At 38.9% G+C, this 20,204-nt stretch overlaps 1 protein-coding gene across 2 annotated transcripts in view; it reads right to left on the bottom strand.

The window, feature by feature from the left end:
• rftn1a (raftlin, lipid raft linker 1a) overlaps positions 1-20,204 on the bottom strand; it is a 106,933-nt gene that overhangs the window by 78,119 nt on the left and 8,610 nt on the right. For both annotated transcript variants that reach the window (XM_062029287.1, XM_062029288.1), the window contains exon 2: positions 15,709-15,858. In XM_062029287.1, the coding sequence (XP_061885271.1) occupies positions 15,709-15,856 (148 nt within the window). In that variant the 5' untranslated portion in view covers positions 15,857-15,858. The remainder of the gene's footprint in view (positions 1-15,708; positions 15,859-20,204) is intronic.

Below are 20,204 nucleotides of genomic sequence, written 5' to 3'. Positions count from 1 at the left end.
TAAGAAGCAAAGTAAAAAAATTAATGAATATTATTTAAACAAGTGAAGACCAAGTCTTTAAAATATTTCCTTGGATTTTCAAATTCTATTTGAGTTTTGTCTCTCTTAGAATTAAAAATGTTGGGCAAAGCGAGACCAGCTTGCTAGTAAATAAATAAAATTTAAAAAATAGAGGCAGCTCACTGGTAAGTGCTGCTATTTGAGCTATTTTTAGAACAGGCCAGCGGGCTACTCATCTGGTCCTTACGGGCTACCTGGTGCCCGCGGGCACCGCGTTGGTGACCCCTGTACTTAACTGTTGCAAAGTGGATTGTGTCTGTGAAGTGAGCAGAAAAAGGCGTCTCCATCTTTATGAATATGCAAAATATCTGCTGATCATCACTGCAAGATCTGTGCCCGGCTGCACACACACACACCATGGACACACCACAATCCTCCGTCCTACGTGCGTGTCTACATTTTGGACTGACAGAAATAAAAATATTAGACATATTGTCTATTTAGCAACATCATTTTATAGCTTCTCGAGAATTTAAGGGGATGATTAAAACCAATTCCATTGATGCGTTAGTCCCTTAGTATTTTCACATATAATATATATTATCAAAACATTTCTTATATGAAATAAGTTTTTTTTGTCTTGAGCATACTCTTTCCAATAAACGCATATTCGGCGGGGGGGGGAAAATTGTTTCAGTACAGATAGAACTGCACAACGGCATCTAAAAAGCCCATCAAATGTGGTACATTTCTCATGCATGTCTGAATACATAGCAAAATGCCACAGGTAGAGCAGGATAACATGACTGTGCAGTAAATGAGTGTCTCCATGGTGATGCCCTGTACAGTACATGCAAAATCCTCATTTAAATAAGGTGGTCTGCACCACTTTTCAATTGCACACGCAGTCTTAGTCGATCACACGCAACACACCCGCAATTGTATAGACTGCAAGCGCTGTTTACCGCCTGCCAGGGGCGTCACTAGCTTTTAAGGACAGGGGGGGCTCCGCCCCCAGGAGATGCAGGATGCGAGCGAACGTAGCGCACGAGCACAAAACTTCACAAACGGCTAACAAAGACTTAGAAAATATTCATTGTTATTATTATTTCAGTCGGTTTCTTTTCAATCTGGGTTCAGTACAACAACAAACATGGGTTTGCACAGTGACATTTTGTTTACAGCATCAACAAGAAACAATGACTTGCATGATCCTTCAAGATACACTGAAACACAATGAAAGTCATGGCATTAGCCTCTATTTTATTCATTCACAACATAGAGGCTAATGCCACCACTTTAGCTCACAATACAATAATTGTTTGTTCCCAAATATTTTGAAGTTGCACAGATTACATTTTGGGCACATATGTGACTAAAATGGTTGTAAATTCAAGCCATGGAAATATTACTTAATACTTGAATTAAAGTAATATCTGGACCGGGATAATTTGGCTTGTATATAATATATTTATATATATATATATATTATGGCAAGCCGTTAAGGAAATTAAATACATATGGAAGTCTGAATAGAAATGAGAAACTTTTATATATACTGTAAATAAGAAAGACTGCTGATCTGAAAAAGAGCCAAAACTGTCAAAGGGCTGAGGGACCATCTTCAAAGTGCAATGCTGAAACACATAATGCAAACAATAAAATGTAACTTCCAGGGTTTGGGATTAACGTAGTCCCGCCGTCCCGGGGATGGTAAAAAAAATGCACGGGACGAAATTAAATGCTCCCCGGGACGATGGCTTTTAACCATTTTTTTTCTTTTTCTTTTTATGTATTTATTCATTTTATGGTAAATGGTAAATGGCTGTACTTGTATAGCGCTTTTCTACCCCCTTTTTAAGGAGCCCAAAGCGCTTTGACAGTATTTCCACATTCACCCATTCACACACACATTCACACACTGATGGCGGGAGCTGCCATGCAAGGCGCTAACCAGGACCCATCAGGAGCAAGGGTGAAGAATTTTACATTTTATATTAAATATCTTGGTTTTTCCACCCTCTGAAAATCCTATGAAATGTTTAACAAGCCATCCTATAATAATACAACAGATATTAATGTAACAATACAATAAAAAATATATATTTAATGATGTTTTTTTCATTATTTTAACAATAGGCTAATGTATATTACTTTATATAGATTCTACAAGAAACACAAAACTTAAAAACTAAATTATTTACAATTGCAGACACAAGGTTCTTGTTCTGCAGTGCTGTGTGCTAATGTGCTTCGTACACCTGCAGGACCGCAAGCAAGGTCGCAGAGAAAATGCGGACTGGATTTTGAGTGATGTGGGCATTTTCTATATGAACAAGTGGAATGGATTGGATACCGACGCACTAAAGGGGCTCACTACCTTACGCTATGAAGTGAGGGGAAACTGAGTGAATAATGACAGGTTATATGATTATTTATTTAAACTCATATTCGGGCCACTTTATAATGAATATGTCGGCATGTATTTGTAAAAAAAATATATATATATATACACTACCGTTCAAAAGTTTGGGGTCACCCAAACAATTTTGTGGAATAGCCTTCATTTCTAAGAACAAGAATAGACTGTCGAGTTTCAGATGAAAGTTCTCTTTTTCTGGCCATTTTGAGCGTTTAATTGACCCCACAAATGTGATGCTCCAGAAACTCAATCTGCTCAAAGGAAGGTCAGTTTTGTAGCTTCTGTAACGAGCTAAACTGTTTTCAGATGTGCGAACATGATTGCACAAGGGTTTTCTAATCATCAATTAGCCTTCTGAGCCAATGAGCAAACACATTGTACCATTAGAACACTGGAGTGATAGTTTCTGGAAATGGGCCTATATACACCTATGTAGATATTGCACCAAAAACCAGACATTTGCAGCTAGAATAGTCATTTACCACATTAGCAATGTATAGAGTGTATTTCTTTAAAGTTAAGACTAGTTTAAAGTTATATTAATTGAAAAGTACACTACTTTTCCTTCAAAAATAAGGACATTTCAATGTGACCCCAAACTTTTGAACGGTAGTGTATATATATTTTTTTTTAACACCAAATTATTTAGGGGGCTTGAGCCCCCCTAAAATAGGCCTAACAACGCCAATGCCGCCTGGTATTTCAATCTTATTAAATCAGGTCCTAAGTCGGAGAAGGTGGAGGAATGTGTTCTGAAGTGAAAAAGGAAAAAAATCACATTGTCAAACTCGTCGTGGGCAAAGTACAGTATGGGTGCAACGATTTGTCGACATTCAGAGATGTGAGCACCTTTTGAGAGAAAAAGAGGAAATTTGCTCGTATTTTTATTGATATTTCATTAAAAAAGTGACATTTTGACACGGAAATTAATGTTTAAAAATGCTGGAAGGAGCATAACATGACATGAAAAGAATATGAATACTTTTAGATATTTAGGGAAAGTAAATGAAACATTACTTTTATCTTTAATTATGATCATGTCTGGTTATGTTAGGCCAGCAGAGAAGGCCTTGCTAGCCTTGACGGCACACCACTGATACAATGTTATTTTTCCACTCAAAACAAAAGCAGACCGTTTCATCCCACTGTGATCCAAAGTCTTAGTAGAAAGTATTTGAGCATGAGCACAGAGCTCCTCACTAAGAACATAACTTAGTTTAATAAACAGTCTCATATCTCAGAGGGGGGAAGTGGCTGTGATATTTGTTTTTCATTACTGTGTCGGAGTCATTGAGTCACGCTGGCAGGGAAATGTTATTATTAATGGACGCCAAATTGAATTAGACCGTGGACTTGACCGTGGGTTTCTTCAATGTCGTGGACTGACATCAGAATGCCTGTATCGACCCTCTGCACACGCACGCACACACGCACACACACACACACACATAAATACAAATAAATCCCTTTCCTGGGAATGAGGTCTCTCAATCTCCACAAACAATCAAATAATCCTCCAGGAATCCTTTACTTCTCTTCGAGTCTGTATCATGAGAGGCAAGCAAGCGCTAGACTCTCTCGTTTCTCTCTCGCCCACACATCAATTCACGACGGCCATGTGAGGAGAGCCATCTTAAGGCTGCTCTGATGGCATCAGGGAGTTTACCATACAAATGACCCAAGTGGGAGATAGCAGGAACTTCTGTTCCCTAAAAGCCCAAAAGAGAGTATCCTGAGCGCCTCATTGAGCAGCTTGTGTGTACGTACAGTATCTGTAAGTGTGGTCTGTGCCACAATTGACACTATGAAAGACACCTACAGGGACATGAACATGTAAATGACTCTGCAGGGACTCTATACCCTCTCATACAGGGCCATTCGTCTTGAAGTGGGAATACTGCCGGTACTATCAGCCTGAGTGGGAATGGTTATTTGTTTAGATTTGCCCTGGGATTGGCTAGCGACTAAAACCTGCTTCCTTAGTGGCACTTGTGCTGATTTAGGCTGCAGGAAAGGAAAGGAAGAAGCCACCTGAAACAAGTGCTCATGGGTAATACTGTGCGGGTAACATTCTTGTAAGTAATGTCGTGTCCCGACTAGGGTTGTACGGTATATCGGTACTAGTATAGTATCGCGGTACTAATTAATCAAAAACGGTACTATACTCTGTTTGAAAAGTACCGGTTCCCCTTCTTCTTTTTTTTTTAAAGGCCCACTGAAATGAATTTTTTTTATTTAAATGGGGATAGCAGATCCATTCTATGTGTCATACTTGATCATTTTGCGATATTGCCATATTTTTGCTGAAAGGATTTAGTATAGAACAACGACGATAAAGTTCGCAACTTTTGGTCTCTGATTAAAAAAAAGCCTTGTCCCTACCGGAAGTAGCGTGACGTAGTCAGTTGTTCGCCTCCTCATATTTTCCTATTGTTTTCAATGCAGCTAGAGCGATTCGGACCGAGAAAGCGACGATTACCCCATTAATTTGAGCGAGGATGAAAGATTCGTGGATGAGGAACGTTAGAGTGACGGACTAGAATGCAGTGCAAGACATATCTTTTTTCGACCTGACCGTAACTTAGGTACAAGCTGGCTCATTGGATTCCACACTCTCTCCTTTTTCTATTGTGGACCACCTCGGATACTATATCCTCTTGAAAATGAGAGTCGAGAACGCGAAATGGACATTCACAGTGACTTTTATCTCCACGACAATACATCGGCGAAGCTCTTTAGCTACTGAGCTAACGTGATAGCATCTGGCTCAAATGCAGATAGAAACAAAGTAAATAAATCCCTGACTGGAAGGATAGACAGAAGATCAACAATACTATTAAACCATGTACATGTAACTACACGGTTAATAATTCTCAGCCTGGCAAAGCTTAACAATGCTGTTGCTAACGACGCCATTGAAGCTAACTTAGCAACTGGACCTCACAGAGCTATGATAAAAACATTAGCGCTCCAACTACGCTAGCCAGCCCTCATCTGCTCATCAACACCCGTGCTCACCTGCGTTCCAGCGATCGACGGCGCGACGAAGGACTTCACCCGATCATCCGTGTGGTTGGCGGCTAGCGTCGGCTAGCGCGTCTGCTATCCAAGTAAGTCCTCCTGGTTGTGTTGCTACAGCCAGCCGCTAATACAACGATCCCACCTACAACTTTCTTCTTTGCAGTCTCCATTGTTCATTAAACAAATTGCAAAAGATTCACCAACACAGATGTCCAGAATACTGTGGAATTATGAGATGAAAACAGAACGATTTTCAATTGTTTTCAATGGGGTACCGATACTTTTGTTTCACTGGCTACGTCACGCGCATACATCGTCATCCAAAGACGTTTTTCAACCGGAATTTTAGCGTGAAATTTAAAATTGCACTTTATAAGTTAACCCGGCCGTATTGGCATGTGTTGCAATGTTAAGATTTCATCATTGATATATAAACTATCAGACTGCGTGGTCGGTAGTAGTGGCTTTCAGTAGGCCTTTAACGGGCATGATGGCACGCCGTCTTGCATGACATTGCTGGTTTTACAAGCAGAGCATTTTCGGCAACGCACAATCACGGAGTACTTACAAGCAGACAATGTGTGTAGACAGAAAAGGGAGAATGGACGCACTTTGGTCTAAAAAATAAAGATAAACGTGAAGTTATAACACTGAAACGCCCTTTAGGAAGAAGTGGTTTAAGAGTGGTCAAAATTCAACCAGAAGCTTGCCAGAAGCTTGTGGATGGCTACCAAAAGTGCCTTATTGCAGCGAAACTTGCCAAGGGTCATGTAACCAAATATTAACATTGCTGTATGTATACTTTTGACCCAGCAGATTTGGTCACATTTTTGGTAGACCCATAATAATTTCATAAAAGAACCAAACTTCGTGAATGTTTTTTGTGACCAACAAGTATGTGCTCCAATCACTCTATCACAAAAAAATAAGAGTTGTAGAAATGATTGGAAACTTAAGACAGCCATGACATCATGTTCTTTACAAGTGTATGTAAACTTTTGATCGCGACTGTATGTGTATAATTGAAGTACTTCAATTACTAGTCTGTTTAACTCGAATGTCACAAAATTCCACAAAAATAAGGCAATGTTTTATGTTTTTTTTCCAAAAATGTGCATGTTTTCAGTTAGGGATGTCCGATAATGGCTTTTTGCCGATATCCGATATTCCGATATTGTCCAACTGTTTAATTACCGATACAGATATATACAGTCGTGGAATTAACACATTAGTATGCATAATTTGGACAACCAGGTATGGTGATGATAAGGTCCTTTTTTTTTTTAAATTAATAAAATAAAATAAGATAAATAAATTAAAAACATTTTCTTGAATAAAAAATAAAGTAAAACAATATAAAAACAGTTACATAGAAACTAGTAATGAATGAAAATGAGTAAAATTAACTGTTAAAGGTTAGTACTATTAGTGGACCAGCAGCACGCACAATCATGTGTGCTTACGGACTGTATCCCTTGCAGACAGTATTGATATATATTGATATATAATGTAGGAACCAGAATATTAATAACAGAAGGAAACAACCCTTTTGTGTGAATGAGTGTAAATGGGGGATGGAGGTTTTTTGGGTTGGTGCACTAATTGTAAGTGTATCTTGTGTTTTTTATGTTGATTTAATAAAAAAAAAACAAAAAAAAAACAACAACAAAAACGATACCGATAATAAAAAAAACGATACCGCTAATTTCCGATATTACATTTTAAAGCATTTATCGGTCGATAATATCGGCAGGCCGATATTATCGGACATCTCTATTTTCAGTTCTTTAAGTACCGGTTTGGGCACTGTTCAAGCACAGCACCATTTTTAAAGTACCAATTTGGTATGAGTATTATTTAAAATGTAAACTATTCATCACTATGAGTCTATACATACATAAACAGCCCCCTGTGAATAGTACCGGTATATTTTTGCCATTCCTCTGGAAAAAATGGAAATTGAGACATTTTGGTAACTGTAATTGTAACAAGAAACTGGAATCGTCCAAATCCAGACAATGCCACAAGCTACAACCGGTAAGTAGTGTATTAAAATGTACTTTTGTTCATATCTGCTACATTCTTCCTTCCTACTGTAGTGTACGCTTTAAACCAGTGGTTCTTAACCTGGGTTCGATCTAACCCTAGGGGTTCGGTGAGTCGGCCTCAGGGGTTCGGCGGAGCATCTGCCGCGGAGGTCAAGACAAACCCGACTCATCGTGTAAATAAAAACTTCTCCCTATCGGCGTATTATGGATACCCCCGAACAATGTTAGAGTTAGAGTTAGAGTTAGAGTTTGAGTTTATTTCGAACATGCAAGCATACAACATGATACATCACAATTTCCAGTTTCTCTTTTCAACATGTTCGAAAAGGAGTAGGAAGAAGCAGAGCTTATTTAATCCTACCCCTTTTCTTTACATAACAGTTGCTGAAACTTTTTTATTCACTTCCTGTTCTCAATTTATTCACAATAAACTCCATATGTAATCACAATAAAAATAAATAAATAAATAATAGTAAGAATTTAATAATAATAATTGGTGAAGTAAGTCATATTTCATATGATGAGATAAGTAAGATTACTTTAAGAATGAATGAATGGATGGATGAAATAAATTGAAAATGTTTGTCATGGTTCTTCTTCTTTGTACTTTGTAAACACTTTAAGTTTGAAGAGTTTCTTGAAGTGGATCATATTAGTACATTGTTTGATTGCTTTGCTTAATCCATTCCATAATTTAATTCCACATACTGATATACTGAAGGTCTTAAGTGTTGTACGTGCGTACAAATGTTTTAAATTACATTTTTCTCTAAGATTATATTTCTCCTCTTTTGTTGAGAAGAATTGTTGTATATTCTTGGGTAGCAGGTTATAGTTTGCTTTGTGCATAATTTTAGCTGTTTGTAAATTCACTATGTCGTGGAATTTCAGTATCTTTGATTCAATAAATAAAGGATTTGTATGTTCTCTATATCCAACATTATGTATTATTCTAACTGATCTTTTTTGTAACACCGTTTTTTTTTTTTTTTTTGTTTGCTCCATGCTTTTTTAACCTGTAAAGCACTTTGGTGCAATCTAAAAAGTTGTTGAAAATGTGCTATATAAATAAAGTTGACTTGACTTGACTTGACTAATGAATGAAGTGTACTTTTGTAATTATTTCCCCATATTTCTACACAGTAGCTCAGATATGGTAACACTAGTGAGCAGTATAGACTATGAAGTGATTTTTTGTCTAGAACATGTTTTGCTTTATTCATTATTGACGTGTTTCTTGCTACTTTATGTTGTATATTTTTTACGTGAGATTTCCAGTTCAATTTATCATCAATCATTATACCTAGAAATTTGTTCCCTCTAATTTTACACCGGATTTGCAGGTGTGTAATTTGTTGTGAGTTTATGCACTGTGTTGGTTTTGTTCTTTGAACAAGGTGATGTTCATGCACGGTTCATTTTGTGCACCAGTAAAAAAAACATATAACTTTGTCTTGAATTGGAAAAAAAAAACATTTTATTTTTCACTAAAGATGGGTTCGGTGAATGTGCATAGGAAACTGGTGGGGTTCGGTACTTCCAACAAGGTTAAGAACCACTGCTTTAAACCAATATCAAGTTGACAGACCTTCCAGCAGATCCTTCACAACAACAGCTACTATATAGTCTCCACTTGGCAGTACCATCATGTCTGCTGTCTCGCACCCGTTTTGTCTTGTGGCTAACATGTGCTAGCTACATGGGGCTCGCTGGTGTAGACAGCAGTCAGATAGTTGTGATACCTGCTTTTAACGTTCGCCTCGCTCTCCTCTCGCCTTCTATCACAGCACACAATGGAAGGATCTGTATTTTTAGAAAGCAGATGCCTCTGGAGGATTCTCATCAAACTTTCCTGAAGATGCTGCAAGCACACGCCCACACATTAGCAGACTGTATCTCAATATTCATTAACAGAGGCAAACAAAAGATTCCAGAGAAAGTGAGCAAACGCGAGTCAGGGCATAGTACAGTCAACTCATTTATCTCACGACACTCACACACATGCATACACGCATGTGCACACACAGATTATGAGCCACTTTCAGCCTCAGGACACTCACGGTGTGAAGAAAGAGTTCAGCCGAGATGCTGACCTAAACATTTATTTCTAGTTAAAGTTAGACAAAGTGCATGGATCACAATGGCAGAAAAACAGCAAACTTTGGTGTTCTTGGAGAAAAAAAAAAGAGGCATTATACAAAAATGTTCTTGACTTGAGCAGAGGACCGGATGGGAGTTCTGAAGAACTGGTTCCCCCCCGTTATGAATGTGGAACTATGACAAATGAGGACCAGATCCGAATTAATCCTTAATTGTCTCTTCGTCAGAAGATTTGAATAGCTCAACAATGTTTATACCATCAATGTCACAAACAACTCCATTTTGGGCAGCATTTCTGGCTCTTGTTGTTCCCTAACAAACCATAAAAGGGAGTTTTTTCCTCTCACACAATGTACCAGCTCAATTCAGACTAGGGATGTCCCGATCCAGGTTTTTGCACTTCCGATCCGATACCGATGTTGTTTTTGCACTTCCGATCCGATACCGATACTGGCCTATCTGAGCATGTATTATAGTTTAAAGTTATTTAGCCTACTTAGTTGTCAGATTCATGTTGAAAAGGGTCTTAGTACTCTTGATAACAACTAGCCAGCTGAATTAGGTGAGTTTGAATAATACACAATGGTTGGTAACAAGAAACTTACCTGTTTATTCAAGGATAAACACAAAATAGACAAAATTATACATGACAAACAGAAATAGCATCATTGAACTAGGGCTGGGCGATATGGCCTTTTTTCAATATTGCGATATTTTAAGGCCATATCGCGATACACGATATATATCTGGATATTTTGCCTTAGCCTTGAATGAACACTTGATAAATATAATCACAGCAGTATGATGATTCTATGTGTCTACATTAAAACATTCTTATTCATACTGCATTGATATATGCTACTTTTAAACTTAAATGCAGAGAAGGAAATCACAATTAAAAAAATCACAATTTTTTTCATACGGTGTTGATCTGGAAATGTTTGCCTCGGCATTTTGATGGTGTGGGCGTGTGGCACCTAATGGAGATGTTGACGTGCGGAGTTTCAAACACTCTTCATTCTCTAGCAGGGGACTTTTCAAATGATGCTACATATTAGCAGTAATGCTACTTTTTATAGCAACGCTTTTTCCCCACACTTGACAAACTACGGTTGTCTGTTCGACATATTCCCACTTGAAGCCAAACCACCGCCAGACGATGGACCCCCTGCTGTTTTTCTTGGGAATTAATTAATTCTTCCTTCATTATTACCGCTCACACGGCTACGCTAGCATCACAGCTAACGTTAGCCATGCTGCTACCGCTCTGCTGGGAGAGTGCGTATACGTACTTGACGTATGACGTGACAGTATGTGACGTGTGTAAGAAGGTGCGCTTGCTGTCTGTGAGAAGCAGACACAAGAAGGAGTGGGAAGAGCCTGTCGTGTAATGCCAGCAGCTAAAAGCAACTGCGTGAGAACGTATACTCGAACATCACGATAAAGTCATTTTCTATATCGCACAGAGACAGCTGACATTTTTACCGGTAACTTTTAATTTACATGGCCGTCTTAACGGTTAGGACACAGACCTGTGGATGTGTTGAAGGTGTGCTGGAAAATGCAGAACGGAAATTAGGGAGCAGCAGAAAAGTGGAATGTATTATTTAAATCGGTGCGTTGGAAAAGACGGATCGGAATTTAAAAAAAAACTGGATCTGGATCGGCATTTTCCCATGCTTTGCCGATACGCATTTTTTGGCAAATATCGGCGGCCGATCCGATCCAAATATCGGATCGGGACATCCCTAATTCAGACACATCAACACATGCACGTATGCAAATACGATTTAGACCTCGCAAAATACTTAATAATGATTTCATAACATTTTTAGGACACGTCACAAGTAAAAAAATCAGTTGTCATTATTGTGAGTAACTGTCCAATTATTTTCTTTAGTAGGCTCTTCTTTCCCCGATGAATGTTCGCAAAGTAGGGGCACTATTTAATTAGGATTGTTATAATTATATGCATTTAGTCTTTATAAGCTCTCCACAAAGCATTCACATACTTATGAACACTTCCTATGCTCTTAAAACACTTCCTACACTCTACAACTTATGTAACTTTACCATGAAAACTTAAATGAGTACTCAAATCTCAATGGTACTTTAAAATCGACTTAAAATCTGTCTGTATAATAACCAATTGTGATTGGACGAGCAGATGCATTGCTTATTGTCGGAGCTCATTTTCAGCAATGCTGTCGTTAGCTACTGTGCCAAGTGCTGCATTGTGTGCTTTTTAGGTGTTTTAAGCTTTTTTGTGTAGTTTTGCTCGCTCAAATTGAGTCCAGAGAAAGCAATGGACGGGCAATGTGCGGTTTCAAACAGTTAGGAAGTATCCACAGCGTTGTCGACACTGCCTCCTACGCCTCTTTTTTGATGCACACCAAGATAATGACAAAAACTGAGGACATAAAGTGGATTTCATTTTTTATTCCTAATCCGTAGCGATCGAGCTGAAAGTAAAAGCATCTTTGTGATTTTGAACTGTGAGTGCACAACAGGGCGAGTGATGGTGTGTGTACGTGTCAGCAGGGCGGCTGCATATGACGAAATTTCAGCTAGTTATTGTTTTGGCTTTGTTAATAAATAGAAAGTTGAACCGTCATCCCCTTGTTACGTTTGTTTGATATACATTACTATATAACGCTTTATGTTGTGTACAAATGTTTACCAAAATAAGAACTTTTGTCGAGGCTGAAACCCATTATTCTTGTTTACATTGTTTCTTACGGATAAATTTGCTTCAATATACAAACTTTGTATTTACTTACCAATTAGTTTTGTAAATACAATCATATATGAATCTTTCAGCACGTACACAATGTTGACATCTATAGTTATATTTTGATAAACAATCATAAATGAATCTTACAGCACATACACAATGTCGACATCTATAGTTATATTTTGATAAACAATAATAAAGGAATCTTTCAGCACAAACACAACGTTGACATCTATAGTTATATTTTGATAAAAACACTACACGTAAATGGCGCGTGCAACAACAACAACAACAACAAACATGTCAGTAGGCGTGAAGTTAAATCATGAAATACAATCTTACCTGAACAAAAACGATGCATATTTATCGGGGAGAGTCTTGTCCTAGTGTTGTCCCGATACCAATATTTTGGTACCAGTACCAAAATGTATTTCGATACTTTTCTAAATCAATCATCGATCAATCAATCAAAATAAAGGGGACCACAAAAAATGGCATTATAGGCTATATTTTAACAAAAAAAATTACACTACATTAAACATATGTTTCTTATTGCAATTTTGTCCTTAAATAAAATAGTGAACATACGAGGCAACTTTTCTTCTATTAGTAAGTAAGCAAACAAAGACTCCTAATTTAGCTGCTGATGTATGCAGTAACATATTGTGTCATTTCTCATTCTATTATTTTGTCAACATTTTTAAGGTATCAAGTGGTAGAAAATCAATTATTATTCTACTTGTTCATTTACTGTTAGTATCTGCTTACATTCTCTTTTAACATGTTCTATCTACACTTCTGTTCAAATGTAATAATTACTTATTATTTTGCTGTTTGATACTTTACATTTGTTTTGGATGACACCACAAATTTGGGTATCGATCCGATCCCAAGTAGTTACAGGATCATACAATGGTCATAATTCAAGTCCTCATGTGTCCAGGGACATATTTCCTGAGTTTATTAACATGATATAAAGGATAAAAAACGAAAAAAGATTTTGTGATGCTAAAATTATTGATGTAACGACTAGATACGCTCTTTACATGGTATCATTACAGTGGATGTCAGGTGTAGATCCACCCATGGCGTTTGTTTACAGTGTGACGCCGGTGAGCTGTTGCATCCTACTACGGTGTGTAGTTATGTTTAGCTATTCCTCGTCCTGCAATGATAATGCTACTTGCAAGAAACTTACCTTATTTGTCGCCATGGAGTGATCAGTGATTTAGAAGTAGCTAAAACACTGCCGACTGCGGATGGATGTTAAAGGACTACTGAAATGAGATTTTTTATTTAAACGGGGATAGCAGATCCATTCTGTGTGTCATACTTGATCATTTCGCGATATTGCCATATTTTTGCTGAAAGGATTTAGTAGAAAACATCGACGATAAAGTTTGCAACTTTTGGTCGCTAATAAAAAAGCCTTGCCTGTACCGGAAGTAGCGTGACGTCGCAGGTTGAAAGGCTCCTCACATTTCCCCATTGTTTACACCAGCAGCGAGAGCGATTCGGACCGAGAAAGCGACGATCACCCCATTAATTTGAGCGAGGATGAAAGATTTGTGGATGAGGAAAGTGAGAGTGAAGGACTAGAGTGCAGTGCAGGACGTATCTTTTTTCGCTCTGACCGTAACTTAGGTAAAAGGGCTCATTGGATTCCACACTTTCTCCTTTTTCTATTGTGGATCACGGATTTGTATTTTAAACCACCTCGGATACTATATCCTCTTGAAAATGAGAGTCGAGAACGCGAAATGGACATTCACAGTGACTTTTATCCCCACGACAATACATCGGCGAAGCACTTTAGCTACGGCGCTAACGTGATAGCATCGGGCTTAACTGCAGATAGAAACAAAAGAAATAAACCCCTGACTGGAAGGATAGACAGAAAATCAACAATACTATTAAACCATGGACCTGTAACTACACGGTTAATGCTTTCCAGCCAGGCGAAGCTTAACAATGCTGTTGCTAACGACGCCATTGAAGCTAACTTAGCTACGGGACCTCACAGAGCTATGATAAAAACATTAGCTATCCACCTACGCCAGCCCTCATCTGCTCATCACCACCCGTGCTCACCTGCGTTCCAGCGATCGACGGAGCAACGAAGGACTTCACCCGATCATCGATGCGGTCGGCGGCTAGCGTCGGATAGCGCGTCTGCTATCCAAGTCATAGTCCTTCTGGTTGTGTTGCTGCAGCCACCCGCTAATACACTGATCCCACCTACAGCTTTCTTCTTTGCAGTCTTCATTGTTCATTAAACAAATTGCAAAAGATTCACCAACACAGATGTCCAGAATACTGTGGAATTTTGCGATGAAAACAGAGCTTTTTGTATTGGATCCAATGGGGTCCGAATACTTCCGTTTCAACGATTGACGTCACGCGCATACGTCATCATACATAGACGTTTTCAACAGGAAGTTTCGCGGGAAATTTAAAATTGCACTTTATAAGTTAACCCGGCCGTATTGGCAGGTGTTGCAATGTCAAGATTTCATCATTGATATATAAACTATCAGACTGCGTGGTCGGTGGTAGTGGGTTTCAGTAGGCCTTTAACTGCTAGCTAGCTAACCATGTCTTAAAGCACCTCTTCCTGAGGGCGTGTCAGTGTTATAACTTCACCTTTATCTTTAGTTTTGAAGCATTCTCCCTTTTCTGTCTACACACCGTGACTGCTTGTAAGTACTCCGTGATTGTGCGCTGCCGAACATGCTCCTCTGCTCGTAAAACCAGCAATGCCAAGACGCGACGACTTGCCCTTTAAAAAAAGGGACGGGGTGGGGAGGACTGGTACTTTTTAGAGGCGTATAGTACCGTATACAATTCATTAGTATCGCAGTACTGTACTAATACCGGTATATCGTACAACCCTACAATGTCCTAGAAGTTGTAGACCTCCATGCTTTTCAAAGTTTCATCTGTTTTGTCGTGTAGAATGTTGTCTGGAGCACAATAGTTCCATATGTCTGGGAACACGGCCGACGTATAATCCATGGTATCACTCGACAAATCTTTTTTTGATAAAGTATATAGATCTATTCCATTGCATAGTTTTTGATCTGTTTTTTGCAGGAAGATTTATGCCTCTTTTGTAATTAGATAGCTTGCGTGCTGCTTGCTGTGCAACAGCCATCCTGTCTTGGACGACCACCACTGCTTTTCACTTCCGGGAAGAAGTCCCGTGACGGAATACTACAGCCATGCTGATTTTAGCCATGAGGGCTGGACAACTAAACAAGCAAAACAACCCGTGACTCCTTCAAAGTATGCAAGGAAGCGTAGGGTTGTCACATGCCTCGCTGGGTTATCAAACACAACAAATCTACAACCAATTTAAAAAAAAAAGATAACAACATGCATACCTTCTTTTCCTAGGAGGAAATCCAGGAAGTGGTAGGTGTAGGACACTCCGACTTTGGTCTCCACCTGAGGCCTTCGCAGCGTGGAGTAAATGTTGCCTGGGCTTTGCGTCTCTTCGCCTTTGCGCAACTTGGGCAGCCGGCACCCCATATCTGTGCAGAGACGAGAAGCCCTTCTAAATATACAAACACATTGTGAAGCGTCGACATGCATGTATTACACACGTGCTGTGGGAAATAACGTGTCTGTTTCTTTCACTCTCAGCCCACACACAAACACGGCAATATCGGTGAAATATGAAACTGTCATCCGCTACCTGCCTCGCCGGCCTGCGATACGGCCGTCTCCTAATCAAACGTGGCTGATTGGGAGCGACATGTTTGATCAGAACGAATTAAAGCAGAAATGAGTGTGATTTCCTGCCCTGTCAAGCGGAGCGACACGACACCAGACGGCGAGGAAGCGAGAGGAGCCGAGGATGGTGAGCGTGTTGGAACCGACAACCAATTTATATGTTGATCCGCAAGGTCAGCATTCCATCACAAAGAGATTTGCTCAAGATTGCACGGGCCCAACAGGCAATTAAAATAACAATTTATGGAGGTCCAAATATCTTCTTCAAGCTGTGGGTTATATTACAGCCGGAACAGGATTGAGGTCCTTTTCCAGACAAATGATGTTTGATGGAAGGCGGAGGGGCCAAATGGAGGGAATGTGAGCGTCAATGTGGCCAGCTGACAAATATTGTCAAACTAATCAGATGTGACAGGCTTGCCACCCTCCAACCATCAGTTACACTTCATATTCCAGTCTCTGTACGACCACCACAATGTGAGGTGTGTGTGTGTGTGTCCTCCCCTATCTCTGTATCTGCCTGGCGAGCATGGAGAAAGGCATAGTGCACGGACATTAACTCTGCTAACTATCCTAACGGACGACATTAAGCTCGTAGTGTGTGTGTTAACGTGGTATATGCACCTTGAAAGGCACCAATGTAGGGACACATTTTCATAGCTCATTTGTCTTCCGGCTCGTGACCATGTTGCAGTCTTTACAGCACGCTGACGTAAAATAAGAATGCGTCATTGTACCGTTTGGGGTAAAACACCAAAAATTGCTGAGTTGCCAGCTGATTTGACAGCTTAGACACAAACCTCTCTGGTTGGGTATGTGCAGTTACATTGGAATGCGATCAGGGCCGGCCCGTGGCATAGGCCGTATAGGCAAATGCTAAGGGCGCCGTCCATCAGGGGGCGCCATGCCAGTGCCACAAATGTTGGAGAAAAAAAACAAAAAAAAACTGTTATTTATCAATACAAAAAATAATCTCATGTTAATTAAAATGCAAAGTAAAGCCTATTTAATAGAAATATTATTTGTTACAACATTACGCCCCCCCCCCCCCTCCCTTCCCGTATCATGACTCTTTTTGGACGTCACCTCATCAAAAAAACAACACAAGATGTCAAAACGGCCAAAACTGTCAGGTGCCCAGGGAAGAAAAAATAGAAAAGAAGAGGAGGAGAAACGAGAAAAAGACAGAGGTAGCAGGTAGGTAACGTTAGCCTACATGAAATTATTTGTCTGTTACAGAATGTGATAGTAACCTGGCTTTTTAGCATTAAGCTAATGTTACATGATTCGGCAATTGCTAATCAATAAATAGCTAGTTCTGTTTTAACGTCGGGTTAATATTGGGGAGGGGGCTAAATTGTTATGGAAAATAATAATGTAACGTTAGGTAATTACAGTACTCCCACCTTACATTCCTCAGAGACATTTGTATTAGATCTTTTAAGCAGGTGTTTTTTGTTTACATTGTTATTGCCTTCTGGTTAGCTAATGTTTGCCCTGCAGGTAATAGTCACTTTTCCACCCCTTTATATATTAGGTATAGTTGTAAGTCTAGTTGTTAAAGTGCACATCATTAATGTTAATTAAGCAATATTACATGAGAGGGAATGCTGTTTTTTAATTTGAGCACTGCTGTGATTCGGTTAAAGATAATCATAACATAACATTCTCATATAATATATTATACTGTTACTTTGCATTCTGCTATTCAGCATTTCACTGTAATGATGACAATTTCATTGTTAGATATTCATTTTTTGTATTCATTTATTTATTCATATTTTTTTTTATCTTGTTAACTAATCTGATTGTTAATTTGCTTTCTTTAAGTAAAAAAAAAAAGGTCAAAGACAAAGCTATTCGGTTTTTTGTGAGTATATACACTTCACTGCTGATGTGAGGGTGCGCCACCTAAAATCTTGCCTAGGGCGCCAGATTGGTTAGGGCCGGGCCTGAATGCGATGACAAACTCTGTTGTTGGTGCACCAATGATGGCAAAATAGAGGTCTCTACTTAGCTGTAACTATAGGGATGAGTACTGAATTTGGTGTTTTATAAGTTTTGAATAGGGATGTGCCGATCAATTGGCCACCGATCAGCATTGACCGATTTTGTGAAAAAGTATGTGATTGCCATTGCTGCTGAATGTTTTCAATGCTGATGGCAAACACAGAATCATCGTCGGTGCGCCCTATGGTCCTGAAAATATGGTATGTTTAGTCCCCCGGCTGACAAGCGGCAATCAGCTAGTTATAGGGTGACCATTTCCATGACACCAAAAAGGAGGACATTATGCGGCATATCAATAAATTACTATGGTGTACATAGGACTCTGGTATACTCTTATTTATAGTACAATTTTGAGTGGTTTAAAGATGATGTTTGTGTGGCTGAATAGGAAAAAATATTAAAGTCAAGAGTTTGTTAACAGTATTTGTATTTATTCAATACATTGTGGTGTTCAAAAAGTGACCACTGAGATGAATCTTTTCAAGTGCAGAGTGCCACAAAGCATAACATGTGTGGACTTAAATGTAAACAACAATTAACAGGTAACATATATAATTTAAAAAAAAAAGTTTTTTAAAAAAAGCCTGAATAACCTTTCATATAAACAACAAAGGAGATTGTAACAAACAAACAAACAAGAAAACATTCAACTGCTCAAAAAGCATAGCATTTCTAAAGTGCTTCAGACTTTTGGGGACTTGTCTTCAGTGTCTGTGTGTGTGTGCAGCAGACCAGTCTTTAAGCAAACTCCACATTCACCTTCTGTAGCAGCTCAGGATCAACAGCCCCTTGCACGAAACTTCACGAAAAAATGTCCTCATTGAAAGGGTACCTGCCGCACGTTTATTACTTTTATGTTTATCCGTACCCGCATGCCGTTCAATTGCAGCTTTCCCCTGACTACTTACGTCGACATCACATCGACAAAGTGTGCAGAAGCCATGGAATGAGTCTCGACTGCTTTTCGTTATAAATTCGTGCTCTTTTATCCATTCAGAATTAAACGAGGTCTTGCGTTTTGGCATGATGCTAACTTTCTGTCAATGTCATGCCCATACTTGCCAACCCTCCCGTTTTTAGCGGGAGAATCCCGATATTCAGCGCCTCTCCCGACAACCTCCCGACAGAGATTTTCTCCCGACAAACTCCCGGTATTCAGCCGGAGCTGGAGGCCACGCCCCCCCCAAAAAAAAAGTCTGCCGCAACTGCGATTGGACCTGACCAGCCTCCGGGTACAAGTACTGGAGTACCAATTGCTTGCCAGGGAAGATCTTCCCCAGGAAGCAAGGATTGACCGGTTTTAGTTTAGTCTTTATTTGAAGGGACAATGTACAGAAACATTAAGCTCAAAGACAGATATGTTCTGTACCAGATTATAGCTAAATAGCTAATTTCCATCTGCAGTCCCTGGCTACCTAAATTAAAGGGATACAAAAATCATGCAATAAAATTATGACAATAAAATCATACACAAGTATTAAGAAAAAAGTCATAAAATGCCCTTTCATGGACACACACTCAATATACAATACAACCACACCTCTGAAAAATTCCTAGTTTGTGAACCCGTTCTCAAACAATGGCAATAAAACTATTCTGATTCTGATTCTGATTCTCATTTACATCATCACACAAAGACAATACATGCTTTTGTTCACATATGTCATCCTGTGTAAAAACAACCATGATTTTAACAGACACACCTCACAATTTACAATAAAAAATGCTCTCATGGATAAATATAATACACATTAGGTTGATGTGTCAAACATAATGCCCATCTTAGTGACCGTGTGAGCAGCTTTGATTGCTCCAAAGCCACTTTTTAACTTCAATTGTGAATGAAGAGTAATCTGTTAGACTTTTCAAGTTTGTTGTGAGGTCGTTCCATTCCTTTATGGCTTTATATGAAAAGGCTGATTGTGCAAAAGAGGTTTTACATCTGGGTACGCTACACTGCCCCCTGGTATATATATATATATATATATAGCCAGAATTCACTGAAAGTCAAGTATTTATTTATATATATATATATATATATATATATATATATATATATATATATATATATATATATATATATATATATATATATATATATATGTATATGAAATACTTGAGTTGGTGAATTCTA

This window comes from Entelurus aequoreus, linkage group LG20 (genome assembly GCF_033978785.1).
Source record: "Entelurus aequoreus isolate RoL-2023_Sb linkage group LG20, RoL_Eaeq_v1.1, whole genome shotgun sequence".
In the NCBI taxonomy this organism is placed as follows: domain Eukaryota; kingdom Metazoa; phylum Chordata; class Actinopteri; order Syngnathiformes; family Syngnathidae; genus Entelurus; species Entelurus aequoreus.
This window is presented reverse-complemented; position numbering and strand designations above follow the sequence as displayed.